Raw genomic sequence first — 14,948 nt, forward strand, 5'->3', positions numbered from 1 at the left:
TACCTGCACATGAAGCACAGCTAGTCAGGCTATGGACAGTCCATATAACTGTCAATTATTGGCAGCACAGGTGAAACGTCATAGGTTAGCTAGGTGAAGGGGACACATCTCTACCAGCACAGGCGTCATGCCTATAGAGGGCACATGGGCACGTGCCCCCTCAGATTTGTCCTGTTGGTGTTTCTCTGTAATACTACTATTCACCTAGCAATTTTATGAAGTTGGCTTTAGCTGACCTAGATAGGTTACCAATCTCCCAACCTGATAACTAGCTACCAAGAAGCCATTTCAGGCTATCAATCAAGTTAGAGTAGCTAGCTTGTCTAACTATCTAACTAGCTGGCATGCCTGCTGGCAAGGTTGGTAGACATTAGAAAAGCAAGTAATTACAAAATGTGCTGAATAAGACTCATTCCTTTCAATATTTTACCCAGATTTTAGCAGCAATGCAGAGAAGCATATTTAGTTTCTTTAAAAAAATGACCACCAGAAAATAAACATATTTTTTACATAGAATTAAGCATAATGATTATGGCTCTAGATTACAGGAAAAGTTGTTTCAGGTGTTTTGAAATGCAAAAATCTCCAACTTCCGAAAGGGGGGCTACCCTCCAGACCAGCCCCCCAGGCATCCTCACGTACTTTGGGCTCCCTCTGATTTTTGGGATGCATGACATCCCTGAGCACAGGGTACACCTGGACAGTTGATGGACAGTACATACTAGTGTGAGCTGATCTATTGGGAGGAGAGGTGAGGTGGGTTGACATGTCATAGGTGAAAGATCATAGGAGAAGGCTACACACCAGCGTGGGTTCTGGGACGTTTCCTTCCCGCTGCCTCCTGAAGGGGTGCCACCACGTGCCTTGGGGAATTTGGGCGACTTGGTTCGTTGGTTGGCCGTGTTGTACAGTCCACTGGGGATGAAAACAAGGAAACTTGATCAGAATTAGCATCAGGACAGGCAGCTAGCTGTCAATAATACATACATTGATCTATATAGTGAATGATCTGTTGGCAAAAAAAACCTAAGTATAGTCCTTAGTCATCATGCTGATACAAATGACATTCCTCTTCACCTAGTCATAACCACATTGACACAGATACGTCAGTAAATGGCAGGATGATGACATCATAGTCTCAGAGGATACATCTAAATGCCAAGGCAACAGGTCATACCAATGGCTGCTGGTTAGTGATCCCAGGCCTCACACACATCCTGTCTCTCTGCATTCATTGGCTTCAGATAAGGCCCCTCTGACACACACACACACACGCACACACGTACACACACACAAAAACACACGTACACACACGTACACACACTCACAGCCCCCGGAGAGGGAAAGAGGGAGCACATCACAGCCCCAAGATAACACAAATCAGTATGGAGATGAAATAACGTTGAAACCAGCTCATTGATATGCAAATAGCCTCGGATAATACTAAATTATCATCAGAAGACAGTGGCTGTGTCTGAAATGGCAATCTATTCCCTATGTAGTGCACTACTTTTCACCGGGGCTTTGGTCAAAAGTACTGCACTATGTTGGGAGTAGGGTGCAATTTCGTACGAAGACCGGCTCTGCAGGTTCAACAAGATGAATGGGCAGTTCTGTTACATTTTTGTCATTTAGCAGAAGCTCTTATCCAGAGTAACTTCCAGGCGTATTTCTAAGTAGTGGTCGCCCGTGAGAATCAAACCCACAACCCTGGCGTTGGAAATGCCATGCTCTACCAACTGAGCCACACAGTCCTATCTCTAGATAATTTGTGTGTATGCATTGATATGTAGGCTACGTGTGCCTTTTCATTTTTTTTATGTATTTCTGTCCTTGAGCTGTTCTTGTCTATTGATGTTCTGTATTATGTCATTCTGTATTATTGTTTCATGTTTTGTGTGGACCGCAGGAAGAGCAGCTGCTGCTTTACAACAGCTAATGGGGATCCTAATAAGATACCAAATACCAATACCAATCTCTTTGTGTCTGTCTCCATGCTACTGTGCAAACACTATGAACTTAGCCTGGTCCCAGATCTGTTTGTAATGTGTTGCCAACTCCTATGGTCATTGTTTGGCATGACAGTATTAACCTCTTACATCTAGACGTTCCGCTAGCGGAACACCTGCTCCAATATCCAATGATAGGCGTGGCGCGAATTACAAATTCCTCAAAAAACCCAAAACTTCCATTTTTCAAACATATGACTTGTCACGACACCGACGGATGGTGGCGCCCCTCCTCGGCCGGGCGGAGCTCGGCGGTCGTCGTCGCCGGCCTACTAGCTACCATCGATCCTTTTTTGTTTCACTTTCTGTTGGTTAGGTCTAGGTAGGCACGCACCTGTTTTGGGTTAGTCATTAGTAGGGGGGGGTTATTTAGTTTAGCGTAGGATGTCTGTGTTTGTGCGTGATTGTGTTTCTTGTCCGGTTTATGTGCTTGAGGAACGTGTGCTGGTTTTCCTCTGCCTGTGGTTGGTTTCATTGTGTACACCACCGCAGAATTATTTAAGGGCTGCGTCCCTATATTTTTGGCGACCACATCCAGTTTTCTTGAATAAAGAAGTGTGGTCAAGAACTCTCTGTCTCCTGCGCCTGACTCTACCTCTCCTGTTTTTTCGAGCCAGCCCGTGACATGACTATTTTACACCATTTTAAAGACAAGACTCTCATTAATCTAACCACACTGTCCGATTTCAAAAAGGCTTTACAGCGAAAGCAAAACATTAGATTATGTCAGCAGAGTACCCAGCCAGAAATAATCAGACACTCATTTTTCAAGCTAGCATATAATGTCACAAAAAACAAAACCACAGCTAAATGCAGCACTAACCTTTGATGATCTTCATCAGATGACACGCCTAGGACATTATGTTATACAATACATGCATGTTTTGTTCAATCAAGTTCATATTTATATCAAAAACCAGCTTTTTACATTAGCATGTGACGTTCAGAACTAGCATTCCCACCGAAAACTTCCGGTGAATTTACTACTTACTCACGATAAACGTTCACAAAAAACATAATTATTTTAAGAATTATAGATACAGAACTCCTTTGTGCAATCGAGGTGTCCGATTTTAAAATAGCTTTTCGGTGAAAGCACATTTTGCAATATTCTGAGTAGATAGCCCAGCCATCACGGCTAGCTATTTTGACACCCACCATGTTTGGCCCTCACCAAACTCCGATTTACTATTAGAAAAGTTTGATTACCTTTGGTGTTCTTCGTCAGAATGCACTCCCAGGACTGCTACTTCAATAACAAATGTTGGTTTGGTTCAAAATAATCCATAGTTATATCCAAATAGCGGCGTTTTGTTCGTGCGTTCAAGACACTATCCAAGGGTGACGAAGGGTTACGCGCCCGACGCGTTTCGTGACAAAAAAATTCTAAATATTCCATTACCGTACTTCGAAGCATGTCAACCGCTGTTTAAAATCAATTTTTATGCCATTTTTCTCGTAAAAAAGTGATAATATTCCGACCGGGAGTGGTTGTTTTCGTTCAAAGAGAGAGAAAGTAAACATGGAGTCGACTCGTGCACGAGCTTCAGTCTCATAGTACTCTGACCGGCCACTATCCAAACGCGCTAATGTTTTTCAGCCAGGGCCTGCAAAGCCACGATTCAGCGTTTTGCCGCCTTCTGAGAGCCCATGGGAGCCGTAGGAAGTGTCACGTAACAGCAGAGATCCCCTGTTTTGGATAGAGATAATCAAGAAGGCCAAGAAATGGTCAGACAGGGTACTTCCTGTACAGAATCTTCTCAGGTTTTGGCCTGCCAAATGAGTTCTGTTATACTCACAGACACCATTCAAACAGTTTTAGAAACTTTGGAGTGTTTTCTATCCAAAGCTAATAATTATATGCATATTCTAGTTTCTGGGCAGGAGTAATAATCAGATTAAATCGGGTACGTTTTTTATCCGGCCGTGAAAATACTGCCCCCTATCCATAACAGGTTAACAGATCTGGGACCAAGCTACTGTGAACGAGGGAGACGTATAGACACAAACTGGCTGCCACTGTGCTCTCACACATACATCTTCCAGCAGTGTATTTGATGAAGCCGCTGGGAGGGTTTTCTATGTTCAGCCTCCTACATTGATGGAGGGCTTTGCTCTGTTCCTCAGTTGTCGTGAGTAAGGTCAACAAGGAAACCTACTTAACCCTAGCTGCAATCCCTCTCCTGCCTGTCACACTATTTTCTCCAGATGTGCGTGTGTGTGTGCTGACGTTTAATCCACCAAATATTAATGATGTAACCAATGCAAATGTAACCGATGTGAAATGGCCTGCTAGTTAGTGGTGGTGTGCGTTAATAGCGTTTCAATCGGTGACGTCACTCGCTCTGAGACCTGAAGTGGTTGTTCCCCTTGCTCTGCAAGGGCCGTGGCTTTTGTGGCGCGATGGGTAACGATGCTTCGTAGGTGTCAGTTGTTGATGTGTGCAGAGGGTCCCTGGTTCAAGCCCAGGTTGGAAGCTATACTGTTACATTGATGCTGTTGACCCGGATCATTGGTTTCTGCGGAAAAGGATGTCAAAAGGGGGGTGAGTGTAACCGATGTGAAATGGCTAGCTAGTTAGCGGTGGTGTGCGCTAATAGCGTTTCAATCGGTGACGTCACTCGCTCTGAGACCTGAAGTGGTTGTTCCCCTTGCTCTGCAAGGGCCGTGGCACTTTGCTTCGTGGGTGTCAGTTGTTGATGTGTGCAGAGGGTCCCTGGTTCAAGCCCAGGTTGGGGCGAGGAGTGGGACAGAACCTATACTGTTACACAAACACATACCAGGAGCTATTGTAATGGTTACATGTCAGACATGACCAATACCATCCATCCTAGAGCAAAGACAGCACTGTACCATTGTGGGGCGTTCTCATCCCATGGTGCACTGGGCTTCCCTCGCTGTTCCTCTGGATCACCATTCTCTGTCTTGGTTACTATGGGGCTAAAGGTCAACAAACAAATAAACAACAGGTAAACAAATACAACCATGACTGTATTTGGTCTGGGCTAAGCAGTTGTACAAAGAGCTGTCAAGGATATTATCTGATGTTGGAAAAGCATTCTCTCAATCCATCTCAATTTATCCTTCTTTCCTTCTTTTATTCTTTCCTTCTGTCTTTGTCCCCTTTTACATTTGTTTCAAACTGAACACCTCTCTAATTCGTACACTATTTTCTACATTTTCCTCTCACATCACTTGCCCATGTCTGATACCTCTTCACAGCTGACTGTGCTGTAATCTTAGTCGTTCCCTCTTTCTCTGCATTCTCTGTCTTTGTGTTGGATCGATTCACATTGTTCAGTCCTATAAGGAAAAAATATGTTCTGTAAGGTTGAATGCTGAACCAACCTCCCTCTTTCTTTCCATTGTTTCAAATCCAATTTTATTTGTCACATGCGCCGAATACAACAAGTGTAGACTTTACCGTGAAATGCCTACTTAACCCTTATAACCAACAGTGCAGTTCAAGACGAAGATAATATTTACCAAGTAGACTAAAATAAAAGTAACACAATAACAATAACGAGGCTATATACAGGGGGCACCGGTACCGAGTCAGTGTGCGGGGGTACAGGCTAGTTGAAGTAATCTGTACATGTAGGTGAGGGCGAAGTGACAATGCATAGGTAACAAACAAACAGCGAGTGTACAAAAAAGGGGGGGAGGGGGGGGTCAATGTAAATTGTCCAGTGGCGATTTTATGAATTGTTCAGCAGTCTTATGGCTTGGGGGTAGAAGCTGTTGAGGAACCTTTTGGTCTTAGACTTGGCGCACCGGTACCGCTTGACGTGTGGTAGCAGAGAAAACAGTCTATAACTTGGGTGACTGGAGTCATGGGCTTTCCTCTGACACCGCCTATTATATAGGTCCTGGATGGCAGGAAGCTTGGCCCTAGTGATGTATTGGGCCGTTCACACAACCCTCTGTAGCGCCTTACGGTCAGATGCCGAGCAGCTGCCATGCCAGGCGGTGATGCAACCGGTGAGGATGCTCTCAATGGTGCAGCTGTAGAAACTTTTGAGGATCTGGGGAACCATGCCGAATCTTTTCAGTCTCCTGAAGGGGAAAAGGTTTTGTTGTGCCCTCTTCACGACTGTCTTGGTATGTTTGGACCATGATAGTTCGTTGGTGATGTGGACACCAAGGAACTTGAAACTCTCGACCCGCTCCACTACAGCCCTGCCGATGTTAATGGGGGCCTGTTCGTCCCGCCTTTTCCTGTAGTCCATGATCAGCTCCTTAGTCTTGCTCACATTGAGGGAGAGATTGTTGTCCTGGCATCACACTGCCAGTTCTCTGATATCTCTATAGGCCGCCTCATCGCTGTCGATGATCAGGCCTACCACTGATGTGTCGTCAGCAAACTTAATGATGATGTTGGAGTCGTGCCTGGCCATGCAGTCATGAGTGAACAGGGAGTACAGGAGGGGACTAAGTACACAACCCTGGATCAGCGTGGCAGACGTGTTGTTGCCTACTCTTACCACCTGGGGGCGGCCCGTCAGGAAGTCCAGGATCCAGTTGCAGAGGGAGGTGTTTAATCCCAGAGTCCTTAGCTTAGTGATGAGCTTCGTGGGCACTATGGTGTTGAACTCTGAACTGTAGTCAATCAACAGCATTCTCACATAGGTGTTCCTTTTGTCCAGACGAGAAAGGGCAGTGTGGAGTGAGATTGAGATTGCGTCATCTGTGGATCTGTTGGGGCGGTATGTGAATTGGAGTGGGTCTAGGGTGTCCGGGAGGATGCTGTTGATGTGAGCCATGACCAGCCTGTCAAAGCACTTCATGGCTACCGACGTGAGTGCCACGGGGCAGTAATCATTTAGGCAGGTTACCTTCGCTTCCTTGGGCACAGGGACTATGTTGGTCTGCTTGAAACATGAAGGCATTACAGACTCAGTCAGGGAAAGGTTGAAAATGTCAGCGAAGACACTTGACAGTTGGTCCGCGCATGCTGGTAATCCATCTGGCCTAGCGGCTTTGTGAATGTTGACCTGTTTAAAGGTTTTGTTCACATCGGCTACCGAGAGCATTATCACACAGTCATCCAGAACAGCTGGTGCTCTCGTGCATGCTTCAGTGTTGCTTGCCTCGAAGCGAGCATAAAAGGCATTTAGCTCGTCTGGTAGACTCGCGTCACTGGGCAGCTCACGTCTGGGTTTCCCTTTCTAGTCTGTAATAGTTTTCAAGCCCTGCCACATCCGATGAGCGTCATCGATGCACTTATTGATGAAGCCGATGACTGAGGTGGTGTATTCCTCAATGCCATTGGATGAATCCTGGAATATATTCCAGTCTGTGCTAGCAAAACAGTCCTGTAGTGTAGCATCCGTGTCATCTGACCACTTCCATATTGAGCGAGTCCCTGGTACTTCCTGTTTTAGTTTTTGCTTGTAAGCAGCAATCAGGAGGATATAATTATGGTCAGATTTGCCAAATGGAGGGCGGGGGAGAGCTTTGTGTGCATCTCTGTGTGCGGAGTAAACGGTTAGGGATTTTTCCCCCCCTGGTTGCACATGTGACATGCTGGTAAAAATTGGGTAAAAATGATTTAAGTTTGCCTGCATTAAAGTCCCCGGCCACTAGGAGCGCCGCTTCTGGGTGAGCGTTTTCTTCTTTGCTTATGACCTTATAGAGTTGGTTGAGAGCGGTCTTAGTACCAGCTTTGTTTTGTGGTGGTAAATAAACGGCTACTAATACAGATGAGAACGGTCTACATCTTATTATAAGGTACTCTACCTCAGGCGAGCAATACCTCAAGACTTCTTTAAAATTAGACATCGCGCACCAGCTGCTATTGACAAAAAGACACACACCCCCACCCCTTGTCTTACCAGAGGTAGCGTCTCTGTTCTTCGGTGCATGGAAAATCCCGCTAGCTCTATGCTGTCCGTATCTTCGTTCAGCCACGTCTCGGTGAAACATAAGATGTTACAGTTTTTAATGTCCCCTTGGTAGGATAATCTTAATCGTAGGTCATCCATTTTATTGTCCAATGATTGCACGTTAGTGAGAAGAATGGGAGGCAGTGGGAGTTTACTCGCTCGCCTCTGGATTTTCAGAAGGATGCCCGATCTGCGGCCCCTTTTCCGGCGTCTTTTCTTCACGTGAAAGGCGTTGATCTGGGCCTGTTCCAGTGAAAGCTGGATATCCTTCTCGTCGGACTTGCCGGACTCGTTAAAGGAAAAAGTTTCTTCCAGTCCGCTGTGAGTAATCGCTTTTCTGATGTCCAGAAGTTATTTTTGGTAATAAGAGATGTTAGCAGCAACATTATGGACACAATAAGTTAGAAAATATGCTACACAAAACGCAAAAAAAATAACAAAATAGCACAATTGGTTGGGAGAATGTAAAACATCAGCCATGTTCTTCGGCGCCATCTTCAAATAATCAGTTGACAGTTTCAATGGTAGAACAGTCTCTGCCAGTAACTAGGTGAGGAAATGTTAAGTTTAATGGTGGCATTTAGAACCTAAAAGGGTTCTTCAGCTGTCCATAGGAGAAACCTTTGAAAAAACATTCTTGGCTCCAGGTAGAACTGTCCCGGATTGTGAACCAATCCAGCTAAACATGGAGAGGACAGTTGCTTCTGACTAAGAGCTACAAAAGTAAGTAAATAGCCTTATTAGGCTGAAAGATAGAAGGTGATTTCATCAAACTTGTGAGGCTCTCCATGCTCATTAAACATGTGTGCTGCTACTTCCCACCGGGCAAAAACCGATTGAATCAACATTGTTTCCACATTATTTCAACCCAAAAAATCAATGTGAAGACTTTGTATAACGTGAAAACTGATTGGATTTGAAAAAATTCATCAATGTAAGGGCATTTCATATTTTTTTCACCCAACTTTTAACCTAAATCCAATGACATGGTGAACTTATTTGTTGATTTCACGTTGAATTTAGTTTAAAACTCAACCAAATGTAAAAACTAGACGTTGAACAGGCGTCTGTGCCCAGTGGGTTCACTCAATCTGGTTTTAAAAGTCTCCTTTCCTAACTGGTTTACATTCCCTGAGACAAACCAGAAATGTTTCCTTAGCCAAATATTCTCAGATTTTCATAAAACAGCACATTTGGTCTTGTTTCTGCATCAACAAATTTAGCGCGAGGCAAAAGAGTAGCCCATAGGCGCGCTTCAATTAGCTTGTTCTGTACAGCAGGAGGCCACATTTGCAGGCTACACTATCCCGTGATTGTCCTACAAAATCATCCCCTTGTCCCACATTTTAGTATTTTAAATGTGGTCGCCCTAGGTAGAACCCTTCTGGTTTCAGGTAAAACCCTTTTGGGTTCCATGTAGAACCCTTTCCACAGAGGGTTCTACATGGACTCCAAAAGGGTTACCTGAAACCAAAAAGGGTTCTACCTGGAACCAAAAAGGGTTCTCCTATGGGAACAGCCGAAGAACCCTTTCGGAAGCCTTTTTTTTTAAAGAGTGTACTGTATGTCTGTCGGTGTGAACTGTCGAAGTGAATATAATATGATTAGATAATTGAAGCCCTGTGTTGTTCCTGATGGGGGAACAGGAGGAGGAAGTGAATACTAAACTTACTGAGACTCAACTAAGGTGCTTTACACCTGACAGTGTTGTCAATAGCAATGTGAGAGGTTCTACTGGGAAACGGTAGAGGTGAAAGGTGAGAATATGTTTTTGGGTATGCATTAGTTACCATTGATACGTTACCCTTAGTGACATTGTGTTTGTCACGTGTTGTGTAGTGTGTCTGTGGATGTTATGTAGGTCTTAGGTAGGCTTTAAGTATGCTGTATGTCCATCTGACCTGTGGTCTGTGATGGTCTCTTTGGGTAGGTCTTGCTGCGGGTCCTGACCACCTGCAGGTCTGGTCGAGGCAGGCTGACAGATGGATCCCTGCCCATCTGCATAGCAGTCTTTCCACTGTAGGGAAAGAGAGACACATTCATGCACACACACACACTGTTTAATAATCTATCTTTTCAGGGTGTCCTGTCTGTCTAGGTACATTTCAGGTACATTTCTAAGTATGCAACAGGTCAAACATGTATTATAAGTGTCACGTCGGACTTGGACTGGCTGATAGGTGGAATCAAGTGCAGGAGACAGAGGTGCTGGAGGTGAGTGTCTTTTAATAATCCTTACTCACACACACGCCGAAAAGCACAGGGCGCTATACAAAGTTCACGTATTTGTTAACTGCGCCCGTACAGCACAAAATATAATTCCTAAGGCAAGGAGCGCAGCCCGGTAAATCCCTCTACAAAAAAAACTGTCGATAACACAACGTGGACAATAAACAATCCCGCACAAAATCCCAACTGAAAACACACATTAAATAAGTCCCCACTAATGACATACACAAAACAGGCGCGGAACAGACAGACAAAACTAAACGACACAGAAACAACGATCGGTGGCAGCTAATAGGCCGGCGACGACGACCGCCGAGCGCCGCCCGACCGAGGAGGGGCGCCACTTTCGTTGGATCCTGTGACAATAAGTGTGAGATACTGTAAGCAGACAGAGAGTAAAATTCCACTAGAAGGGTTTCAGGGGGCAGATGTTTCTGGTCTGTCAGGTTCTTATGAGATACAGAGATGATCTGCTCTTAACCTTTCATATGTCAAAACCTTTTGTCACGCACACAGTGACAGTGATACACAGTGACAGTGATACACAGTGATAGTGACATGCATTGACAATGACATACATATGAAATACAGTACACATACATTGATGTGCATCAGCGGGAAGCTAGTCTGATGGATCAACGAGGTGTTGAAGAGCAACATGAACATGGAAAACACAGCCACAGTTGTGACTGCAGTGACCCTACAACTAGCAGAGGCCACTAATGTATAAATAAATATTGCAGAAGAAAACTGCAACTATTCTTCTCAGAATAGATACAGGAAGTAGACAACAGAATGAAGACAAAGGAGAAACGGATGTTGTGTGAACCCTGAATTATTCAGGTCTTCCTCTTCTCTGTGGTGACCCACGCACGTACACGCGCTCTAACACTCACAGAAACACACACACACACACACACACGCACACGCACACGCACACGCACACACACACACGGTGTGTTTGTCTAACACTGAACCCCCCTTTTAGCTCCTTTGTAAAACAGACTGCATTATTCACAAGGTTGTAGATTTCAGCATGAATACATGCTGGGAGACTTCCTCATGGATTGACCTTCTTTATCTCAGGACATGTGATAGTGTTAAGTTTCTACCTCAGGGGATGACAGAGAAGGGGATAAGATAATAGGCAGAGAATAATGCTATACTATTGCTATGTATTATGTATGAGGAGTTCCATCTTACACACCATAGAAATGCATTATATTCTAAATATTCAACACAGTTACTACAATATTGTTTCATACACATAATGACATTTAAAGCAAGAATCATTAGTTGCTACACTTTTGGAGTTATACATTAATTATATATATACATTGATTCTTGAAGAATATAACTTATAAATGCCTCATGAGCTTAGTTTAACTCTTGTACCCCATCAGTACCTTAAATATAAGCTTATTTTACTCCAATGTTTGTAAACAATGTAAATGTAAACAAATGCTGTATAGCCTCAAAATGTATATCATGGATGGTTATTCTTTGCATCCATGGCTCTCTATATGAATTTGAGACTGGTTAAATTTCTCCAGGCCCATCCCTCAGCTTTTTACCAAAGTAGAGGCGGGCTGATTGTTTTGTTATTGTTTCAATTAAGGATGCTAGCTTTGAAGCGGATATAGAATGGAGGTTTGCTCACCTGTACCGATGCTTAGATCCCAGGGAACCAAATTTGGATAGTTTTCTTGTCAGTGTGTTGCCATCATTTTCTGGCATTCTAAGAAAAAGCAACAACCATGGAGAAAAGGCCTAGATGAAGAATGTGAAAATACTGTACTTCCACTAAAGTCTCCTAGAATATTGTGGGGAAGTTTCTACAGTACATTATTACACAAGTAGTAAATGCATTATTTTTCTCTTCATGAATTTCCAAAGTGACTAACCCATGTTAAGAAGGATTAAACACTTAGGCTGAAATGAAAATATTGCATCTTTCACAAAGGTAACCGGCGATGCATGTTTGAATGCTGAATCCACTTTGTAGTTTTTATTCTTTTATAGGGAGAGAAGAGAACTGAATTGCTGAACTATTTCACTTTCTCTCCCGGCTACAGAGCAGCAGGTCTCCTGTTCTGATCTCTGCTTTAATGACAGAATTACTGCTGGAACACCACTAGGAGCTTCATTAAAATTCTAAGCTCTGAGTCTGAGAGAGTGCGAGACTGGCGTGTGTGTTTGTGTGTGTGAACAATAGAGAGAGAGAGGGTTATTATTTATTTCACTTTTGTTTATCCATTTCTCTTGCTTTGACAATGTAAACATATGTTTCCCATGCCAATAAAGCCCATTGAATTTAACTGAGAGAGAGAAACAGAGAGAGCAACTGTAAGTGTGTGAGTGTGAATGATAGAGTAAGACACAGAGAATTATTATTTGTAATTTTATTTAACCTTTATTTAACTAGGCAAGTCAGTTAAGAACAAATTGTTATTTACAATGACGCCCTACCCCGGACGACGCTGGGCCAATTGTGCGCCGCCCTATGGGACTCCCAATCATGGCCGGATGTGATATAGCCTGGATTCGAACCAGGGACTGTAGTGCTGCCTCTTGCACTGAGATGCAGTGCCTTAGACCGCTGCGCCACTCAGGAGCAAGAGAAAGAGCGAGAGATAGATAGATATAGAGAGAGTGTGAGTACTGAGTGTGTGTACTGATGGTACTAGCGGTACATTAGTCCATTACTGTACAGAAGTGAAGTAGAAGCTCTGGCTGTTGCTCATTATAAAAGCCTCTAGCAGTCTCTCACCCAGCCATGTTTTATTAACACAACCAACACCACTACAGCGTTGAGCTAAGGCCTCTCTCAAAACCAACACCACTACCGCTAGGACCTATCCCACAGGGCTCAGACACGGCAGAGAACTCAAATCACTGTTGAAAAACACCCAGATGGAAAGATAGATGGGGAAAAGGTAGTGTAGGTAAATGGATGTAGTCAGTACACACAACGAGGCTAAAACTGCTTCTTCTCCTTCTTTCTCCCGTTGTCTATAAGGACTTGTATAGTAGATCCACTCACCTAATATTTCTTTATTTCTTAATTCCATTATTTACTCTTAGATTTGTGTGTATTGTTAGATATTACTGCACTGTTGGAGCTAGGAACACAAGCATTTCGCTACACCCACAATAACATCTGATGAATATGTCTATGTGACCAATAACATTTGATTAGATTAAAGCTGCAGGATATACCTGCCTATTTTCATCCAATGGATTATGCCCACTTCACCCACCTCCATTCCATAGTCTCGTCACAGCATAAGACTCTCTCATTCTCTCACCCAAACCACCACCACACCCCACCCTTCCACCCCTCTCCCTCCCAGATGCCTATAAGCCTGGGGTAGGTATAACCTGTCAAGCCCCCTCCTTTCTGCTTGCCTGCCAGCTCCAGGTCTGTCTGTGGTACAGGGACTGTCCACACTAAAGGGCTCACACGCTGACTAAACAGTGTAAATCCAGCGTCTCACGCGTCGCGCTGCCGCCCAGGCTCTTTAGACTGCTCTCATTAGGCCAACACACGGATGTACGCACAAATCAAATCAATTCAAGCTTTATTTCTACAGAACATTTCAGACATGAAATGCAACACAATGTGCTTCACAGGAAAAAAACTAATAAAAACTATGAAAATAAAAACTGAAATATTTACTACACAACAAACATAAGAGGATGAAAAACAAGAGTAACAATAAAAACCGAACGATCATAAAAGCACCCTAAGGAAAAGCAAAGCTAAAAATGTGTGTTTTAAGATCTCTTTTAAAAATGTCCAATGTTTCTGCCTTCCTCAGACCTTCTGGCAGGCTATTCCAGAGCCGTGGGGCATAGTAACTAAAGGCTGTCTCTCCATGCCTCTTGGTCCTAGGCTTTGGAATAGTTAAAAGGCCAGTGTCAGAGGACCTGAGGGATCTACTGGGTACATAACTTAAAAGCATGTCTGACATGTATTGGGGTGCACAATCGTGGATTGATTTAAAAACAAATAGATGAAATGTAGTCTAAAACTCACAGGAAGTCAGTGCAGAGACCTTAAAACCGGTGTAATGTGTGCTCTCCGTCTGGTCTTGGTCAGTACTAGTGCTGCGGCATTCTGTAGGTTTTACAGTTGACCAATGGCTTTCTTGGGTAGACCAGACAGGAAAGCATTACAGTAGTTATGACTGCTTGTAATAAAAGCATGGATGAGTCTCTCTGTATCAGCCTGAGAGAGAAACAGCAGCACCCTGACAATGTTCCTCAGGTGGTAAAAAGCTATTTTTGTCACCTTCCTAATGTATGATTTGAAATTGTGTTCAGAATGGAAAATAACATCAAGGTTTTTTACCTGGCGTTTTATCTTTTTTGCCTGTGAATTAAAATGTGCGGCTAGATTCTCTCTCTGGGCATTAGCTCCAATAATAAGTCTTGATTTAGCTGGAAATAGTTGTGAGCCATCCAAGTAATTAAATCACTAATACAGTCGAATAAAAATCACTAATACAGTTGAACCTTGTCGAACGCCACATGTGATATGTTTTTCTCTGCGTAATGTTCACCAAGGGTGCCAAAAAAACTTGAGAAGGCAGGTAGAAGGCTTAAGTTGTGATATCACTTTCCTGAGCATGTCTGCGTCAACCAGGGAACATGAAGCCTTTGCGTGGTAGGCTAGGTCACATACAGTGTGGGAAGAAAGTATTTGATCCCCTGCTGATTTTGTACGTTTGCCCACTTACAAAGAAATGATCAGTCTATCATTTTAATAGTAGGTTTATTTGAACAGTGAGAGACAGAATAACAACAAAAAAAAAAAAAGAAA

The 14,948-nt window shown here is 43.6% G+C and overlaps 1 protein-coding gene across 1 annotated transcript in view; it reads right to left on the reverse strand.

The window, feature by feature from the left end:
• epb41l4a (erythrocyte membrane protein band 4.1 like 4A) overlaps positions 1-14,948 on the reverse strand; it is a 127,648-nt gene that overhangs the window by 38,293 nt on the left and 74,407 nt on the right. Inside the window, 5 exon segments of the mRNA NM_001165322.1 lie at positions 805-915; positions 4,863-4,949; positions 5,222-5,312; positions 9,796-9,911; positions 11,784-11,861. Coding sequence (NP_001158794.1) covers positions 805-915; positions 4,863-4,949; positions 5,222-5,312; positions 9,796-9,911; positions 11,784-11,861 — 483 coding nt within the window.

This window comes from Salmo salar, chromosome 13, assembly GCF_965601325.2.
Source record: "Salmo salar chromosome 13, fSalSal1, whole genome shotgun sequence".
Taxonomy (NCBI): Eukaryota; Metazoa; Chordata; class Actinopteri; order Salmoniformes; family Salmonidae; genus Salmo; species Salmo salar.